Source organism: Centropristis striata, chromosome 18 (genome assembly GCF_030273125.1).
Source record: "Centropristis striata isolate RG_2023a ecotype Rhode Island chromosome 18, C.striata_1.0, whole genome shotgun sequence".
NCBI lineage: Eukaryota > Metazoa > Chordata > Actinopteri > Perciformes > Serranidae > Centropristis > Centropristis striata.
Genome location: NC_081534.1, coordinates 34,356,670 through 34,377,772, shown reverse-complemented (window position 1 = coordinate 34,377,772; position 21,103 = coordinate 34,356,670). Strand labels below are relative to the sequence as shown.

The 21,103-nt window shown below is 34.4% G+C and overlaps 2 protein-coding genes across 2 annotated transcripts in view; both read left to right on the top strand.

The window, feature by feature from the left end:
* The window catches only part of nmbr (neuromedin B receptor), an 83,156-nt gene that overhangs the window by 632 nt on the left and 61,421 nt on the right, over positions 1 to 21,103 (top strand). The window lies entirely within an intron of this gene.
* Positions 17,402 to 19,517, top strand: LOC131991042 (E3 ubiquitin-protein ligase TRIM35-like). The gene is made up of 2 exons (XM_059356327.1): positions 17,402 to 18,189; positions 18,250 to 19,517. Exons 1-2 carry the CDS (start codon positions 17,672 to 17,674, stop codon positions 19,055 to 19,057), a joined length of 1,326 nt encoding a protein of 441 aa, XP_059212310.1. The 5' UTR covers positions 17,402 to 17,671; the 3' UTR covers positions 19,058 to 19,517.

Sequence of the window (21,103 nt, the reverse complement as noted above, 5' to 3'; positions counted from 1 at the left end):
ATTATAACAGGTAGGAACACTTTTATTATCTTTATTATAACAGGTAGGAGGACATTTATTATATTTATTATAACAGGTAGGAGGACTTATTATCTTTATAACCTTTATTATATTCATTATAACAGGTAGGAGGACTTATTATCTTTATAACCTTTATTATATTCATTATAACAGGTAGGAGGACTTATTATCTTTATAACCTTTATTATATTCATTATAACAGGTAGGAACGCTTTTATTATCTTTATTATAACAGGTAGGAACGCTTTTATTATCTTTATTATATTTATTATAACAGGTAGGAGACCACACTATTTATTACCTTTATTATCGTTATTATGACAGGTAGGGGGACTTATTATCTTTATAACCTTTATTATATTTATTATGACAGGTAGGAGGACTTATTATCTTTATAACCTTTATTATATTTATTATGACAGGTAGGAACGCTTTTATTATCTTTATTATCTTTATTATGACAGGTAGGAACACTTTTATTATCTTTATAACCTTTATTATATTTATTAAAACAGGTAGGAGGACTTTTATTATCTTTATTATATTTATTATAACAGGTAGGGACGCTTTTATTATCTTTATTATATTCATTATAACAGGTAGGAACGCTTTTATTATCTTTATTATCTTTATTATATTCATTATAACAGGTAGGAGGACTTATTATCTTTATAACCTTTATTATCTTTATTATGACAGGTAGGAGACCACACTATTTATCATATTATTATATTTATTATAACAGGTAGGAACACTTTTATTATCTTTATTATCTTTTTAACAGGTAGGAGGACTTTTATTATCTTTATTATATTCATTATAACAGGTAGGAGACAAAACTTCTCCTTTTATTACCTTTATTATGACAGGTAGGGGCGCTTTTATTATCTTTATTATGTTTATTATATTTATTATGACAGGTAGGAGACAAAACTATTTATTACATTTATTATAACACGTAGGAATTCATTCTTCTCCTTTATTATAACAGGTAGGAGCGAAAACTTCTCCTTTATTACCTTTATTATATTTATTATAACAGGTAGGAGTCCAAACCTTTCTTCTTTTATGACCTTTATCATGATGTTACAGATGAAACCAACGAGATGGTGATTGTCTTTTATCTGCTCATTCAGGGGAAAGTTATCTTCTCATGATGCTGAATGACAGAATATATAAAGTTTATTAGGGAAAACACCAAGCAGCTGGTACATTTGTGATTTTTTGAGTTTTTTCTTGTGAATGTGAGTTTCTTCTCATAAATTTGAGAGTTTTTTCCTCTTTTTTTCTCATATTTTGTGATTTGTTTTCTCAAATTAGATTTTTGTTGTTGTTAATTTGCGAGTTTCTCAATAATGTGATTTTGTCTGATACATCTGAGAGATTATTCCCCCACAATGATTCATCCATTCATCTGCTCATTCAGCGGAAAGATGAATCCACTGAATCCATTAATGTTAAATTATGATCATATTTAGTCTTAAAAGGGACCTTTATTGTCTTTATATCACTGAATGACAGAATATTTAAAGTTTATTAGGGACAACACTCAGCAGTTGGGAAATCTGTGATTTTTGTCTCGTAAATTTGTCATTTTTTACCCTCATAAATAGGATTTTTCTTGTGAATTTGTGTTATTTTTCTCATAAATTTGTGAGAATTCCCCACAATGGACGATACATCTGGTCATTGATTACCAACTCTGCCAATATTGTTAAATTATGATCATATTACGTCTAAAAAGAGACCTTCAGTGTCTTTATATCACTAAATGAGAGAATATTCAGCAGCTCACAGCTTCTTTTAACGGAGAATTATTCCTGAATAAAACGTCTCCCCTCTTATGATCAATCATTATGATTATTATTATTATGATTATGATTATTATTCCTGCTGCAGCCTCTCTCCTCTTTGTTCCACCTGAGATCAGTTTATTCTCGTTGCTTCGGTTCATCAGATCAGAGCAGAAATCTCTCGTCTGGTTCAGAGAAACAAGCTGCAGGAAGATTTTAACGTTTCTTGTTGTACATTTGTAAGTTTTCTTTTCACAAAATTGATTTTTTTCTCATAAATGAGTGAGTATTTTCCTTGTGAATTTGCAAGTTTTTCTGCTTTAATTTGGTGATTTTTTTATAGTTTATTTCTGAGTTTTTTCTTTTGAATTTGTGAGATTTTTTTCTCATAAATTTGTGAGTTTTTTTTGTTGTAAATTTGTGATTATTTCTAGTTTATTTCTGAGTTTTCTCTTGTAAATTTGTGACATTTACTAGAAGTCAGATTTTCTCTCGTATATTTGTGAGTTTTTTCCTCACTGGCGTCCCAACGTCTTTGGAATCAGCGTTGTAAATAAATGACTTTTCTGCTGTTTATCAAGAGAAACAAGCTGCAGGAAGATTTTAACTTTCATGCTGATTTTTCCTTCATCATGTGATGATGATGATGATGATGATGATGTGAAGGAGTTTTCCTGCTGAGATGTTTTATCTCCTGGAGGAGAATCAGAAGGTTGACCTCTCCCCAGAATCTGTTCAAATCACAGAATGAACGTTTGACTGGGACTTTCTGAGAGAATTGATGAATGAATGATTAACTCTCAGAGGAATGTTGGTTTAACTGATGGAGCTTCAGATGGAGGAGGAGGAGGAGGAGGAGGAGGAGGAGGAAGAGGAGGAGGAGGAGGAGGAGGAGGAGGATGAATGATATGTGACTCCTCCTCGGGGCTTTTTACTGGGTTTACACTTTTAATGCTGAGTTTTTTGTCCCTTTTTGCTCTGCAGAGACATAAAACAAGCTTTTTATTTTCTATGTGAGAGAACGACACGATTCACATTCATATTCTTGTAAATTTGTTATTTTATTTCTCATAAATTTTTGATTTTTTTGTCGTGAATGTGAGCTATTTTCTCATAAATCAGACTTTGGTCATAAATTTGTGATTTTTCGTCTCATAGATGTGTGAGTTTTCTTGCAAATTTCAGATTTTTTCCCCATAAATGTAATTTTTGTCCTCTTTTTTTTTTTTACATGTTTAATGTTGTGTTTTTTGTCCCTTTGTTCTCTGCAGACACATAAACAAGCTTTTTATTTTCTATGTGAGACAATAACTTTTTTCCTCATAAATTCGAGTTCTTTTTCTTATAAATTTGAGAGTTTTTTGTCATACATCCGTGATTCGTCTCTTAAATTTGAGTTTTTTCTTGCAAATTTCTGTGATTTTTTCCCCCCATAAATTATTTTTTTCTCTCCTTTTTTACATTTTGAATGTTCTGTTTTTTGTCCCTCTGTGCTCTTCAGAGATGTAAACAAGCTTTTTCTTTTCTCTGTGAGAGAACGACACGATTCACATTCACACTGTCACTGTCTCAGTCGTTTTGGATGATCTGAACCTTTCGGTTGTAACAGGAAGTTGAACAGTTTTTACCTGTAGAAGGACGAGGCGGCTGGTCAGAGGCAGGCAGGGTCGGCAACAGGAGGTCAGTCTGGAGGGACTAAAGCAGGCTGAGAACAATAACAGAGAACCAGAGAACCAGAGAGCTTCAGTAGAGACCTGATCACTGATGAGGATCACCTGAGACACCAGGTGACCTGAGGGGGCGTGGCCTGAGGGCCGTGAGGGGGCGTGGCCTGCAGGTAGAGAGAGCAGAGGGAGGGATGGGTGATGGTTTTAATCTGAAAATCTGAGATGAAGATGATTTTCAGTGGCATTTATTAAAATTTCTGATTGATTTAATAACGGCGAGAGGAGTCACATCAACAGATCTGAGGAGGGAAATTTTATTTATCCTTTATTTATTTCTGGAGGAATCATTGAGGACAACTCCTCGTTTACAATGATGAGAGCACAAATAACACACAATGAAGAACAAACAACAACAAACAAAACACTTTAAAAATATTAAAACAGTCGCAGTGAAAGGCAGTTATTGGTTATTATAGTTTTAATCTGGCCCAGAGTACGGCTGGGCGATATATACATATATATATATATATATATATATATATATATATATATATATATATATATATATATACATATACATATATATATATATATATACACATATATATATATATGTATATATATATATATATATACATATACACATATATATACATATATATGTATATATATATATATACATACATATACATACATATATATATATACATATATATATACGTATATATATATATATATATATATATATCTCTAAAAGATTATCACGATGTCTCAGGGTATTTTTACGATATCGATATTTTTGACAATATTAAAAATGCGGCAGTTTTTTCTCATGAATTTAAATGTTTTCACGTACATTTGTGATTTTTTTTCTCAGAAATTAGTGAGTTTTTTCCTGTGAATTTGTGACGTTTTTTGTGTATTTGTTTTTTTCTCATGAATTTATAATTTTTGTCTCATAAATTTTGAGATTTTTTGCATAAATTTGTGATTTTTGTTTCATATATTTTGTGATTTTTTTCCTCATGAATTTGCGATTTTCTTCTCATAAATTTTGCGATTTTTTTCTCTCAGAAATTAGATTTTTTTCATGTGAATTTGTGACTTTTTGTAGTTTATTCTGAGTTTCCTCTCATCCTTCAGTCTCCAAACTGTTTTCTTGTGAATTTCTAAGTTAATATGTGGCAGCTGTTGACATTAACTTCCTCTAAAATAAATCAAAACACTTTGCTGTGATGTTATAATAAAACAGTCTCGTGCTGTCGTTTTGTTTCCTTCAGCACATTTTTCAGGTTTCTGTGGTTTTAAAGTGTTTTGTTGGTGACTGAATGCAGATTACTCCACCATGATTTAATAATTATCACTATTTATTCTGCATAAACACGATAAACGACAGTGTTTTTTTTCCAGTTTAGGCCTTTTTCACTCTGCAGTTCTCCAGTTTTCGTGACATTAAACATGTTTCTCTGCTCTAACGACGTTTCATGAACTGATGGAAGGTTTCCTCCTGAGACCAGCTGAGATTTATTTCTCTTCCTGTTCTGGTCTGGAGGAGATCCGGATCCCAGCAGGACTTTCTGCTCCGGCTGGGACCAGGATGATGGATCGATGTGATGTGATGAACATTTAGTCTGAGTGAGAAAATAAAACAGGAGCGACACAAAGACACTTTTAGACTTTTAGACTTTTAGAGAGTCGGAGTTGTTCAAACTCTACAGCATCTTTATCTGATCAGGACTAGAAACTCTAAGATAAACTGGAAAAACTCACAAATTCACAACAACAAACCTCATAATTAGGAGAAAAAAATATGAAAGGACAATCACAAATTTACAAGGAATAATTAAAATCTTTAAAAAAATATATACATTTACAACAAAAAACCTCACAAATTCACAATATTGCACAAATCACAAATTTCTGAGAAAAAAAAATCACAAATTTATGAGAAAAAACCCCACAAATTCACAACAACAAACCTCATAATTATGAGAAAAAAAACCCGCAAAATGTATGAGAGGAAAATCAAAAATTTACAAGAAATAATTAAAATCTCTGAAAAAAAACATGCATTTGCAACAAAAAAAACCTCACAAGTTCACAAGATTTCACAAATTTCTGAGTAAAAAAATCACAAATTTCTGAGAAAAACACAAATTTATGAGACAAAAATGTACGAAAAAAAAAAAATTATGGGAAAAAAAAAGTACATATTTACAGCAAAAAACCCAAACAAATTCCAAAGAAAAAAAATCACAAATATCAGAGAAAAAATTACAAATTTACAAGAAAACAGTCACAAATTAATGAGAAAGAAATCACAAATTTTAAATTTTATAAGTAAAAAATCTAATATTTGAGAAAAGTAACTTACAACTTTACAACAAAAAATCACAAATTCGCAATAAAAAAACTAATTCATGAGAAAAAAAACCACAGATTGATGAGAAAAAATCCCCAATTTATGAGGAAAAAACTCAAAAATATGTGAGAAAAAAAGACAAATTAACAAGAAAAAACTCATATTCATGAGAAAAAACATAAATTCAAAAATTTACCAAAAAAAAATCACAACTCATGAGAAAAAAAACTTTTACAACAAAATTTACAACAAAAAAAATCACAAAAAAAAACACATAAGAAGAAAAAGAAAACATAAATTGATGGAAAAAATGTACAAATTTACAGAAAAAAAAAAATAAAAAAAATGTACGAGAAAAAAAATCACAAATTTGAGACAAAAATCACAAATTTATGAGACAAAAATCACAAATTTACAGGAGAAAACTAAAATTAACAAGACAAAACTCATATTTCTGAGAAAAAAAACCCACAGATTCATGAGAAGAAACTCACAACTTCTGAAAAAAGAAAAACCTTGTTTTGTCTTGTAAATTTGTGACATTTACTAGAAGTCACATTCTTGTCTCATACATTTCTTATAAATTAATGAGTTTTTTTCTCATAAATTTGAGTTTTTTCTCATAAATTTGTGACGTTTTTTCTCATAAATTTGAGTTTTTTCTCATAAATTTGAGTTTTTTCTCATAAATTTGTGATTATTTCTAGTTCATTTTTGAGTTCTCTCTTGTAAATTTGCGACATTTACTAAAAGTCAGATTTTTGTCTCATAACTTTCTGAGTTTTTCTTTCTCTCATAAATTTGTGAGTTCTTTGGAATCAGGATTGTAGAATACATGACTTTAATTTTTATTTTTATTTTTTTGAGGAAACAGTGGCTGTTTTATCAAACGTCAGGACTTTTATCAGAATCAGGAAACTTGTGGAAAGTTCGTCTGGAGGTTTAAAAAAAGCAGAGTTGAGTTTTTCCTGAGACAGTTTGGGGTTTTAATCTTTAGAAAAGTCGGAAAAAGGAATTCTTGAAAAGTCATTTATTAGAAGTTACTTGTAGAAAGAAGACTTTCTGAGAGTTTTGGAGAGTTTTGGACATTTTGTACTGCAGAGTTCATCATATATGTCCTGATGAAAGATATTATAATAATCTTTAGGTTTCGAACACATTATTTCTGAGGGTCCTCACATGAAAAGAGACGCAGCTCTCTGGACATGAATTATTAATAACCCGTCATCTTTAAAGACATCTGTCCAGCTCTGTGTGTGTGTGTGTGTGTGTGTGTGTGTGTGTGTGTGTGTGTGTGTGAGAGATGAAATGATTATAATGAAATATATGATGACGGAACGATGAAACTGATATAATTTAAACTGAGAAATTGAATCTGATGAAAGGAAAAGAGGAGAAACACAAGGGAGGAAAATAAATTATATTGAATTGAATTAAATTTAAAATATATACTCGACTAGAAGATATGTGACGGGCGCTGAGAATCTCCTGCACAGCCGAGCTCTGACAGAACCAAAGTCTATTAAAAAAACAGCATTTTATGCATTTCAGCCTCTTAAAAAACTCAACAATCCATTAAAAATATCCCTAATAAATTAAATCCATTGATTTCTACCTTTAATGAACCAGACTCCATTCAGAAAACCATCAATTTAACAGCAGTGTTCTTGTTTCAGACCTGAAAAAGCATCAATTCAGACTTTTTACACATCAGCTTCATGTTGGAGTTATTTCTGCATCATTTAGATCCATTTATTCATATTAAATCACAGATAAATCACTCTGAGTTCATACTAAATGTGTAAAAATACCTTCAGTTATCTACATTTTCCAGTTAACTTTGTGATCATTTTTGTGTATTTCAGCCTCTTAAAAACTCAACAATCCCAAAAAAAGACCTGACAAAGCATCAATTCAGACTTTTTACACATCAGCATCATGTTGGAGTTATTTCTGCATCATTTTGATCCGTTTATTCACATTAAATCAGATAAATCAATTTATATATCACACTGAAAAATGCGTAAAAAACGATAAAATGCCCAAATAACACGAAAACGTCCCTTAATTTATACCTTCAGATTAGTTTTGTGATCATTTTTATGTGTTTCAGCCTCTTAAAAACGAAACGATCCATATAAAAACGTCCTAATTAATTATATTAATTGATTTCTAACTTTGTTGCACCAGACTCCATTCAAAAAACCATCATTTTAACAGCAGTGTTCTTGTGTTCTTGCAGACTTTTTACACATCAGCATCATGTTGCAGTTATTTCTGCATCATTTTGATCCATTTATTCACATTAAATCAGTTTATTTTGGCTTCATACTGATAAATTAGTACTGAACCAGCTGATACCTAATCTGTGAGGGAAAGAGCTGAAAGGAAACTTTTTTTCTGGTAAATTTGAGGGTTTTTTGGTAAATGTGTGATTTTTCTCGTAACTTTGTAAACATTTTTCTGGAATTTTGTAATTTCTTCTCTCATAAAGTTGAGATTTTTTTCATAAATTTGAGTTTTTTTCTGACAAATTTATGACCTTTTTTTCCAATAACTTGGCAATCTTTTGTTTTTCACTTTGTATTTTTTTTCTCATACATTTGTAATTTGTCTTGTCACAAATGTGTTTTTTCTCATGAATTTGAGTTTTTTCTTGAAAATTTTAGTTTTCCCGTACATTTGTGATTTTTCTCATATTTTTTTTTCTCGTAAATTTTAGTTTTTTTCTCGTAAATTTGTGATTTTTTTTCGTAATTGGAATTTTTTTCTTGTGAATTTGAGTTTTTTTTCTCGTAAATTGTGATTTTTTTGTAACTAATTTTTTTCTCGTAATTTGTACGGTTTTTCTTGTTAATTGGCGATTCATTTTCAGAAATTTGTGTTTCTCTTTCATTAATTTGTGGCGGGTTTTCTCGTAAATCTTTGAGTTTTTTCTCGTAAATTTCAGTTTTTTCTTCCAACAGTTTTCTGTGTTTTGGTCGACTTCCTTCCTTTGGTTGCAGAAACCAAACAGACAATCAGACAAAACAAGAGTTGGTTTAGAAGGAGAACGTCGTCTTTAGAGAGATTTAGAGAATATTCATGATTGAAACCAACAGTCAACAGAGTAGATTTCAGTGTCAGGTCAGCTGGATGCTGCAGGGATGTGTGTGTGTGTGTGTGTGTGTGTGTGTGTGTGTGTGTGTGTGTGTGTGTCTGAGTGAGTCCGAGGGAGTAAAGAGGAGCTCAGCACTGAGAGGAAGTCTGAGTAAACTCGGATCTCTGGACGATAAACTTCACACAAACATTCCAGCTCTGCTGATCCATTAATAATGAAAGTGAGAGATCAGAACCAACAGCTGGCTGTAGATCCTGCGATGGTCGTCCTCTGTCAGGGGGAGCCCACCCGCCACCGCCACCGCCGCCAACGCCGCCAACTTCCCAGAACAACTTTCTAATCTGTGCTGTCAGCGTCCTGTGAGGCAACAACTCACCCGCTGACACGCCACAAACACTTTAGATGCACCGAGGTTTATAATTCCCCCGGAGCAGGAGCCCAGTGTGTGTGTGTGTGTGTGTGTGTGTGTGTGTGTGTGTGTTTACACTGCTGGCAGCGTGAAAGATGTTGTTTCCTGCTCATCATGTCATCACTCCTGACCGTTGATCATCCCAAACAGACCCACATTTTTTATGGAAATTATGTGGCTCTAGTATGGTAAATCATGTCTTTTTTTAAACGTAACTTCTGTTTTTTTACGTAACTTCCATGGCCCAAGGTTTGTGAATCGTGTTTTTTTAATGTAACTTACGTTTTTTCGTAATTTATGTGACTCAAGGATTGTGAATCGTGTTATTTTATCGTAACTTCTGTTTTTTTGCGTAACTTCCATGGCCCAAGGTTTGTGAATCATGTTTTTTTTATGTAACTTACGTTTTTTTACGTAACTTCCATGGCCCAAGGATTGTGAATCGTGTTTTTTTAATGTAACTTACGTTTTTTCGTAACTTACGTGGCTCAAGTATTGTGAATCGTGTTATTTTATCGTAACTTCCGTTTTTTTGCGTAACTTCCATGGCCCAAGGTTTGTGAATCGTGTTTTTTTAATGTAACTTACGTTTTTTCGTAACTTACGCGGCCCAAGGTTTGTTAATCGTGTTTTTTTAATGTAACTTACGTTTTTTTACGTAACTTCCATGGCCCAAGGTTTGTGAATCGTGTTTTTTTAATGTAACTTACGTTTTTTCGTAACTTACGTGGCTCAAGGATTGTGAATCGTGTTATTTTATCGTAACTTCCGTTTTTTTGCGTAACTTCCATGGCCCAACGTTTGTGAATCGTGTTTTTTTAATGTAACTTACGTTTTTTCGTAACTTACGTGGCTCAAGGATTGTGAATCGTGTTATTTTATCATAACTTACGTTTTTTTGCTTAACTTCCATGGCCCAAGGTTTGTGAATCGTGTTTTTTTAATGTAACTTACGTTTTTTCGTAACTTACGTGGCTCAAGGATTGTGAATCGTGTTATTTTATCGTAACTTCCGTTTTTTTGCGTAACTTCCATGGCCCAAGGTTTGTGAATCGTGTTTTTTTAATGTAACTTACGTTTTTTCGTAACTTACGTGGCTCAAGGATTGTGAATCGTGTTATTTTATCGTAACTTCCGTTTTTTTACGTAACTTCCATGGCCCAAGGTTTGTGAATCGTGTTTTTTTAATGTAACTTACGTTTTTTCGTAACTTACGTGGCTCAAGGATTGTGAATCGTGTTATTTTATCGTAACTTCCGTTTTTTTACGTAACTTCCATGGCCCAAGGTTTGTGAATCGTGTTTTTTTAATGTAACGTACGTTTTTTCGTAACTTACGTGGCTCAAGGATTGTGAATCGTGTTATTTTATCGTAACTTCCGTTTTTTTGCGTAACTTCCATGGCCCAAGGTTTGCGAATCGTGTTTTTTTTATGTAACTTACGTTTTTCGTAACTTACGTGGCTCAAGGATTGTGAATCGTGTTATTTTATCGTAACTTCCGGTTTTTTACGTAACTTCCATGGCCCAAGGTTTGTGAATCGTGTTTTTTTAATGTAACTTACGTTTTTTCGTAACTTACGTGGCTCAAGGATTGTGAATCGTGTTATTTTATCGTAGCTTCCGTTTTTTTGCGTAACTTCCATGGCCCAAGGTTTGTGAATCGTGTTTTTTTAATGTAACTTACGTTTTTTCGTAACTTACGTGGCTCAAGGATTGTGAATCGTGTTATTTTATCGTAACTTCCGTTTTTTTACGTAACCTCAATGGCCCAAGGTTTGTGAATCACGTTTATTTTACGCAACTTGCATTTTTTAGGTAACTTCCGTGGTCCAATGTTTTATGAATCATGTTTTTTTAATGTTACTTACGTTTCTTTCGAAACTTACGTGGCTCAAGGATTGTGAATCATGTCATTTTATCGTAACTTCCGTTTTTTTACGTAACCTCAATGGCCCAAGGTTTGTGAATCACATTTATTTTACGTAACTTGCATTTTTTACGTAACTTCCTTGGCCCAAGTTTTTATGAATCGTGTTTTTTTAATGTAACTTCCGTTTTTTTACGTAACTTCCATGGCCCAAGTTTTTATGAATCGTGTTTTTTTAATGTAACTTACGTTTTTCGTAACTTTCGTGGCTCAAAGTTTGTGAATCATGTTTTTTCTCATAACTTACGTTTCTTGCGGGCTTCTTAGTAACTTCCGTGGCCCAAGTTTTTATGAATCGTGTTTTTTTAATGTAACTTACGTTTTTCGTAACTTTCGTGGCTCAAAGTTTGTGAATCATGTTTTTTCTCAATGTAACTTCCGTTTCTTATGTAACTTCCAATCTTTTCTAAAATATTAACTTACATTTCTTACGTATATATGTATATATATATAAATGTATATATATATGTATGTATATATGTATATATATACATATATACATATATATATACATATATACATATCTATATACATATATACATATATACATATATATTCATAAATATATACATACATATATATATACACATATATATGTATATATGTGTATATATATATGTATATGTATATATATATATATATATATATATATCTGACGTTTTTACGTAACTCTGACGTACCACCCATAGACCCCTATGAGCATTTGGCAGCTCACAGTACAGAGCGAAGCATTCTAAAAATAGCACTCACCTCATTATACAGACACGTACGGTTCACTGCTGTAAAACAGCAGCAGTTTCTATGGATTTAGGTACAAAACCACTGAGCTAGGTTTAGGACAGAAACCTTCCTGGTTCGGCTGTAAAAGACAGTTTGAAGAGGAAATAAATGCTGGAAATGCTGGAAGGGAAGTAGTTACGAGGACGACATGAGACACGGAAGTTACGTAAAAACACAAGATATGTAAAAAAAAACTCAACTCAACTCAATTCACCAACTATGAGCCAAGGAAAATACATGAAAAACGTATATTATAATTCCCAAACCTTGAGCTGCAGAAGTTACGAAAGAAGCGTAAGTTGTGTAAGAAAAAGAAGTTATGTGAAAAAAAAAATTCACAAGGCATGGGCCACAGAAGTTACGTAAGAACCATAAGTTACGAAAAAAGAAAACATGAAGCACAAGTTACACAAGAAATGTAAGTTAGGAAAGACACAATTATTAAAACCTCGGGCCACGGAAGTTGCGTAAAAAATGTAAGTTATGTAAAAAAAGACACAAAATTACCAAAGAAGACACAAAATTATTAAAAAAAGACACAAAATTATTTAAAAAAGACACAAAATTATTTAAAAAAGACACAAAATTACCAAAAAAGTAATTAAAGGGACCTTCCACACACAACACGGTAAAGTGCCATTCATATAAAACTCACATTAAACTTTCATATCAAGGTGGGGGCCACAAAATATCGTCACGAGGGCCACAATTGGCCTGCAGGCCGCGAGTTTGACACCCCTGATTTAGAGGGAGAAATAAACGTGATCCAGAAACCTTGGGCCACTGAAGAGCTGTATTGTGGTTTTTTTTAGGAGAGACCAGTCTCAAACACTCTGATGATGCATGACACGCTCCCTTAATTAGCAATTAGCAGCCTAATTCTCTATGAAATGTTCCTCCCAGCTCTCCCTCTGCTTCTGGAAACAAAGCAGGAAGTTGTGTTTAAGACTTCAGAACAGGGGTCTCAAACTCAAATTACCTGGGGGCCGCTGGAGGCAGTATCAAAATGACCAAAAAAGACACAAAATGACCCAAAAAAGACACAAAATGACAGAAAAAAAACTAAATTACTTAAAGAAGAAACAAAATGACCAAAAAAGACACAAATTTATTTTAAAAAGACACAAAATTACCAAAAAAAGACATAAAATTACCAAAAAAAGACACAAAATTACCACAAAAGACACAAAATTATTTTAAAAAGACACAAAAATGACCCAAAAGACACAAAATGACTACTTAAAGAAGAAACAAAATGACGAAAAGACACAGAATTACCGAAATTATTTTAAAAAGACACAAAATTATTTTAAAAAGCCAAAAAATTACCAAAAAAAGACACAAAATGACAAAAAAAAGACACAAAATGACAGAAAAAAACTAAATTACTTAAAGAAGAAACAAAATGACCAAAAAAGACACAAATTTATTTTAAAAAGACACAAAATTACCAAAAAAAGACATAAAATTACCAAAAAAAGACACAAAATTACCACAAAAGACACAAAATTATTTTAAAAAGACACAAAAATGACCCAAAAGACACAAAATGACGAAAAGACACAAAATTACCAAAAAAAGACATAAAATTACCAAAAAAAGACACAAAATTACCACAGAAGACACAAAATTATTTTAAAAAAGACACAAAAATGACCCAAAAGACACAAAATGACTACTTAAAGAAGAAACAAAATGACGAAAAGACACGGAATTACCGAAATTATTTTAAAAAGACACAAAATTATTTTAAAAAGCCAAAAAATTACCAAAAAAGACACAAAATTACCAAAAAAAGTAATTAAAGGGGCCACAATCGGCCCGCGGGCCGGGAGTTTGAGACCCATGATTTAGAGGGAGAAATAAACGTGATCCAGAAACCTCGGGCCACTGAAGAGCCGTATTGTCGTTTTTTTTAGGAGAGACCAGTCTCAAACACTCTGATGATGCATGACACGCTCCCTTAATTAGCAATTAGCAGCCTAATTCTCTATGAAATGTTCCTCCCAGCACTCCCTCTGCTTCTGGAAACAAAGCAGGAAGTTGTGTTTAAGACTTCAGAACCAAGGTCAGTGCTGTGTGCAGAGAAAACAGGAATGTTTGGGGCCGTAGAGTGGAGGCGACACAGACCTCCCCCAGGGCCTCCACCATGGACTAATGGGCTTCTGAGGTGAAATTCGATTTGCACACACTGTTTGCAAACGAGATAAAGCGCTGTAACATCCAATAAAGCACACAGGCAACACTGGCGGTGTGCACCACAGACGTTTGGATTTCCAATAAGGCCGATAATCTGGTTAACACGTCTTATTACCTCGATACGACAAGAGCTTGTTTTTCTTTTTCAGAGGGGAAAAGTTCAGTAATAATGTGAGTTAATGGGGACGGAAATGTGTGCAGTGATGTGATAATCAGGGAAAGGTTGTTTCAGATAAAACCTTCTCCACCAATGGGAGGTGACACTTTGTCTGTTTGTCAGCAGGATCACAGAAACACTCACCACTGGATCTTTCAAGTGTTTTAACCCTTTGGAGTTTGGGGCTATTTTGTTGGTTTTTGACTCTTTTTCATTCTGCCTGTATATGCAACTTAAATAATGATCACCATGACATGCTGGTGGGGTTGTCACGATACTAAAATGTTCAACTCGATACCAGGCGGCAACCTCCGTGTCTGAGCATGGAGGCCAACCAGGAAGTGCATAAAGCCTGCAATCCACCGAAAATTCCAGTAGGGGGCGTTAAGTTTAGTTGCAAAAAAATCTGCCCATTCATTTCCGTGCAAAATTTGAAAACTTCTCACTTGATTTATTACCTCAGAAAAAAAATTCAGGACAACATTATGGTCTCAATCACTAGTAAAAAATCATCTTCAAGACAATCTGATGTTAATAGAGTAAATAATGGCCCCATTTAGAAGAAAATAGAAGATAAAGAATCGTATGATTTGGGGCGGGGCTACCTTTGATTGACAGGTCACTGACAAGGTGAGCCGTCATCAGGAGAGAAGCAGAGCAATGCGTATCCACGGCAACGTGTCAATAAAGTTATATATAACGTTATATAGATAGAAAAGAGGACGTTTAGCGGTTTGGTCTCATAACTTTGACCCTTTCACTGTATTTTCACTTAATGACAGTTTATTTGAACGTTTTGTTCATTAAATGTCTTGTTCAGCGTTTGGTTGGACTAACAGACACTCCAAGGAGTCGCTGCTCAGTTTTCTGAGGTAAGAAAGATACATTTTGTTTTTGTTTTTTTTTGCTAGCCAAAACTAACATCCCAGTTAATGCTCCAGTTAATGCTAACATGAGTTAGCAGCAGCTTCTCTCAGTCAGGTTGAGGTGTAGAGAGGCTGTAGTCAGTGATCAGATCCCTCTCCTCCTCCACAGTCCAGATATGGTCTGCTTCCTGTATCGGAAATAAGATGTCGACGAGTGTAACGCTGAACTCGAGGCTTCCAACGGGCCACAAACCAATGGGTGACGTCACGGTGACTACGTCCATTATTTATATACAGTTTTTGCTTGATACCGATATTCAGGAAAATATTCGATACCATTTTCGATACCACAAGGATAAAAACAAAGACCCCAAAATGTAACAGAAATATTTTTATTAACAACAAAAATGCAACATGTAAAGATTAACAGAACCACAGGTTAAATATTTATAATAAAAAAAAGTTGTGCAAAAAGAAACTGCAGCTATGATAACAAGCTTCAGATACTGGATACTTTTGAAAATTAGTATCGTATCCGGATACAACGTTTTAGTATCGATACTTTTGACAACCCTACATGCTGGTATCATGTGTTTCAGCTCAACCTCACCTCATTATTATCAAGTCATTTTGACTTACTGGATCACACAAAAACACACCAAAAATAATAATACAAAAAAAACGTAAAAAACAACAAAAATGCACACAAAATTCCCAAAAAACACAAATAAAAAACATACAAAAACCACTATTTTTTGTAACAAAAACACACAGAAACACATAAAAAACACTTAAGAAACACACCAAAACATTACAAAAAAAACATAAACACATAGAACACACACAATAACACACAATGGTGTTGTGGGCCTGGGATTTGTGCAGAAAAGGGACAAACAAACTTTTGGAAGAACACTGTAAATGTCGAAAATAAGATTATATTCTGTAGTCGCGTCACGATAATTACTATATCGACTTATCGTTCGATATATAAAAATGGACACATTTTTGTGAATTAACAATAGTTTTTTTCTGGACTCCATATATTGACGTTTACATGCGTGACTTTTTGTGCTTTTTGTGTTTAAAGTAAAACTGCAAATGTTTGACAGGCAGTACGATTTATCCGGAAAAAAAAACCAACAACTATATTTCCCAAGCAGCCATTCCAGCTGTTTATATGTTATTTTAATAATACAATTACATATGATGTTTCTAAGTTAATTCCAGAGCCTGGAAGTCTATTTTATTTGTTTTGGTTGTAGTTTATTTATTTATGTTTTATTTATCTAGGATATTTTAATATTTCTTTTCCACATTTCAATTCCAATGTTTAATATTCTTGAGATTTCAAAAGTCATCGCTGTGGAAAAGCATGAACTTATTATCCTCTAATATCGTTATGAAACTAAAACAACATTGATGCGATACTATCATTTATCGTGATAGTTTCTGGAGAAATATATCGTCCTACAGAATGTGATATCCTCATAGACCTAGTATTCTGCAGCATTAAGAGTTCAGCAAGAAAAGCAGAGCAGACCTAAATATCCTCTTACATCCAGTGGCTCAGAGCGGAGCTGTCTGCTGAGGTTGTAAATGAAGTTGTGTCACGCTGAATTAAGACTCTGACGCACTCATTAGGTCTAATCGATGCGTCACGCCTCCTGGAAAATGATAACATGAATCATTCTCATTTGGTCTCCACCGTGTGTTACGTTTTTTTCATTTCTTTGTGGTTGGAAGTTAACAGAAAGTGGCACTTCTGTGTTTATACATCCAACATGTGTTCCACGTCTGCTCAGTGAGGAGATTCAGCCTGTGTCAGCAACAGGAAGTCAGCTGACACAACGGTCCAGGAGGAAGTGGAGTCTTATGGCTCCAGTCTCAGCTTTACACTCAGACCCGATTTATGCAGCTCACACACTGTTCAGGGACCCCAGGATGCACAAAGATTCACACACAAGAGGACACAATCACAAATTTTACTGCATGTTGCAGCATGTCTGCAGATATCTGCAGCTCAGAGTTATTAACAGGTTTAGAATGAGACTCTGACCTGATAAACTGTTGTTTTAAAGCTCCGCCCCTCAGCTGACTTACCCGAAATAAACCACGCAACAGGCTGTTATTCTGACTCACTGAGACAAAGAGACTCACACACTCTGAGAGACGGACGATAAGATTCAGCTTCAGACTAAAACCTCCACTTTGACTGAAAGAGGACGACTTCAGGAGATTACTGGGAATACTGGAACAGCTCCACTTCACCCAGCTGCTGAATCCACAAACTGAACGACAGTTTTACAGGAAAGTAAAGTAACTTTGAGAGAACAGGGAGTGGCTGAGCTGTTTGTCTGCTGTGTTTTCAGCTTCACTCAGAGACTAAATGGCTTCCAGATTAGAGGACGATCTCTGCTGTTCTGTCTGCCACGACATCTTTAAAGATCCTGTCGTCCTGTCATGCAGCCACAGCTTCTGTAAAGACTGTCTGCAGAACTGGTGGACGGAGAAACAAACCAGAGAGTGTCCGCTTTGTAAGAGAAGATCTTCAAAGGAACCACCTTTTAATTTTGCGTTAAAGAAGCTGTGTGAGAGTTTCTTACTGGAGAGAGATCAGAGAGCTTCAGAGCCTCTCTGCAGTCTGCACTCTGAGAAACTCAAACTCTTCTGTCTGGACCATCAGCAGCCAGTGTGTCTCGTCTGCAGAGACTCAGAAAAACACACCAACCACAGAATCAGACCCATCGATGAAGCTGCACAACAACTCAAGAAGGAACTTCAGGAAACTCTGGAGCCTTTAAAGGAGAAGTTAGAGGTTTTTAAAGAAGTTAAAGTGAAGTTTGATCAAACAGCAGAACACATTCAGGTCCAGGCCCGACGCACAGAGACGCAGATTAAGGAGCAGTTTAAGAAGCTTCACCAGTTTCTAGAAGAGGAAGAGGAGGCCAGGATGGCTGCACTGAGGGAGGAAGAGGAGCAGAAGAGTCAGATGATGAAGGAGAAGATGGAGGCTCTGAGCAGAGAGATAGCAGCTCTTTCAGACACAGTCAGAGCCACAGAGGACGAGCTGAGAGTTGAACACGTCTCATTCCTGCACAACTACAAGGCTGCAGTGGAAAGAGTCCAGCAGGAGGATCCACAGCTGCCCTCAGGAGCTCTGATAGACCAGGCCAAACACCTGGGCAACCTGGCCTTCAACATCTGGAACAAGATGAAGGACCTGGTCTCCTACAGTCCTGTTGTTCTGGACCCAAACACTGCTGCTGCAGACCTCATCCTGTCTGAAGATCTGACCAGCATGAGAGGAGGAGAGAAACAGCAGCTTCCTGATAATCCAGAGAGGAATCTTAATAGTTACTTGTCTGTTCTGGGCTCTGAGGGCTTTAACTCAGGGACTCACAGCTGGGAGGTCGAGGTTGGAGACAGTGCACTCTGGGCACTGGGTGTGTTAGCAGAGTCTGCCCTGAGGGGAAGAAACATACAGTCTGGATTATGGAGAATAGATTTCAGTATAGGTAGATACACATCAAGGTCACCATCAGATAGAGGAACTGATCTCCCAGTGCGGAAGGAGTTCCAGAGGATCAGAGTGAATCTGGACTGGAACAGAGGAAAGCTGTCGTTCTCTGATGCTGACACTAACAGACACATACACACCTTCACACACACTTTCACTGAGAGGATGTTTCCATTTTTTCTGAATTTGAGTTATAATTACACACTGCAGGTTTTACCAGTGAAGGTCTCTGTGGCTTTAGGACAACAGAAATAGACGATCAGCATTGTTCTGTTCAAGACTTCCTGAAGTCTTTGATGTGACTATGTTGTCCTCGTGATGTTTTTTTCTCCGTCAGTGTGAGAAAATTATGTCAAAATGATTTGATCAAAGAGCTGTCAATCACTCTGTGACTGGCAGTCATCTCTGTAGTTTCCTGTTTGATTATTGATCAAATCTTTAAAGTGAATTATCTGTAAAACTTCATTCTCATTGATTTGTTTTTCTTTTATTGGTGTTTGAGAGGTTTTATGTGACAACATCTGTTTATTGTAACTCAAACTGTGAACTTCAGAGTCTCAATAAACACAAACTTATTGAACATAAAGATGTTTCTTGGTTATTAATAATTTAACCTGAAAATATAGAGAGGAATAATGTGATTATTGTTGGTGTGGGTGAAAGTGAGTCGACCTTTATATCTGTGGGAAATCACAAACAATAATATTAGGAAAAATAATCAGAATAACTTTATTTATATTGCACCTTTAAATACAAAGATGAGCAGAAGACAAAGTAAAAAAATGAATTCTTTTAAATCCAACAACATCATTAAAGTAAATTTAAAAAGAACAAACATGATGAGGATCCACAGAATCTGTTAGCACAATGTGACAAACAGCTACATTTTTTATTTCCTCTTTTAAAAAGTGGAACAAACAGTTCCTCTTTTTGCACACAGTGTGTGATGACGACAGCTGACAGAGAGACTTTCTGTCCACATTCTCTGCTGTAACTAAATAAAGATAATTACTTCTGTCAACACACAATTAGACAGACATATTTATAATGCTGTTTCATTAAAAAGCTGTACACAATAAGGGACCAGCTCCAGAAAATGGAAGCTGCACTGTAAACAAACAAACATTAAAGTAAAAAAATGACTTAAATAACAGTTGTAGAGGACACTGGTATGTGTTCATTTGAATATATCAACTGGATTGAATGAACATTGTGCCATCAATTTCTTAATTTCATAAGTATTTCTGATAATTATTAATACTTCTGCTAGCCATGTAACACACCTTTGAAACCATAACTTTAATTGTGCATTCTCATTTACTCCTTTTCATATATCTTTTGACGCCCCGAGTTAAGGCATCGTCCCTTACATATATTGGTGCCCCGTGTGAGCCACATGACGGTTGGCAATCGTTCATAATAGTACACGATTAATATCAGCATTTTACATTTGTTTAATATTTCCTCTGACATGAAAGGACATTTAGAAGTTGAATCTAATTCCTGAAGACTTCTCTACATTCTCTCTATACATTTCACTGCAAAGAACGTTACTGCAGCTTTGTTTATTCGCTCTGAAGCAGCTGATGGAAACTCACATGATGGAAATGCCACATTTCAAAATGTAGCTTTAAATTCTCTTTGACTTTAATCAAAACATGAGACTGGGGGAAATAGGATTGTTTCACCTTTTTATGGTCAGGTTTTTAATCATCAAGTCAACATTTCCAATTTGTCCAATACATACACTGCATAAAAGGTGTGTCTAAACACAAGATAAAAACACTAAATCTGAGGGATTTATTACATACTGCCAGATTGTGTAAAAAAAAAAAACCATACGGACCCAGAGGTAATATTTTAAGAAAAAAGTTTACGAAATTAAAGTGGTGAATCTGTGAGAAAAAGTTGCTTTTTCCTCCATTTTTTTCTCGTAAATCTGCAACTTTTTTTCTTGTAGATTTGCCACTTTAATCTACTAAATTTGCAACTTTTTTCTTGTAGATTTGCCACTTTAAATCTCTTAAATATGCAACTTTTTTTGTGGATTTGCCACTTTAAATCTCTTAAATATGCAACTTTTTTTTGTGGATTTGCCACTGTAAATCTCTTAAATCTGCGACTTTTTTCTTGTAGACTTTAATCTAGTAAATTTGCAACTTTTTCTTGTGGATTTGCCACTTTAAATCTGCGCCTTTTTTTTGTGGATTTGCCAATTTAAATCTCTTAAATCTGCGACCTTTTTTTCTTGTGGATTTGCCACTTTAAATCTCTTAAATCTGCGACTTTTTTTCTTGTGGA

Coding starts and splice junctions, on each gene's coding strand:
- LOC131991042 (XM_059356327.1), top strand. CDS start 17,672: ATGGCTTCCAGATTAGAGGACGATCTCTGCTGTTCTGTCTGCCACGAC. Junction 18,190..18,249: donor GAGACGCAGATTAAGGAGCA/GTTTAAGAAGCT, acceptor GGCTGCACTGAG/GGAGGAAGAGGAGCAGAAGA.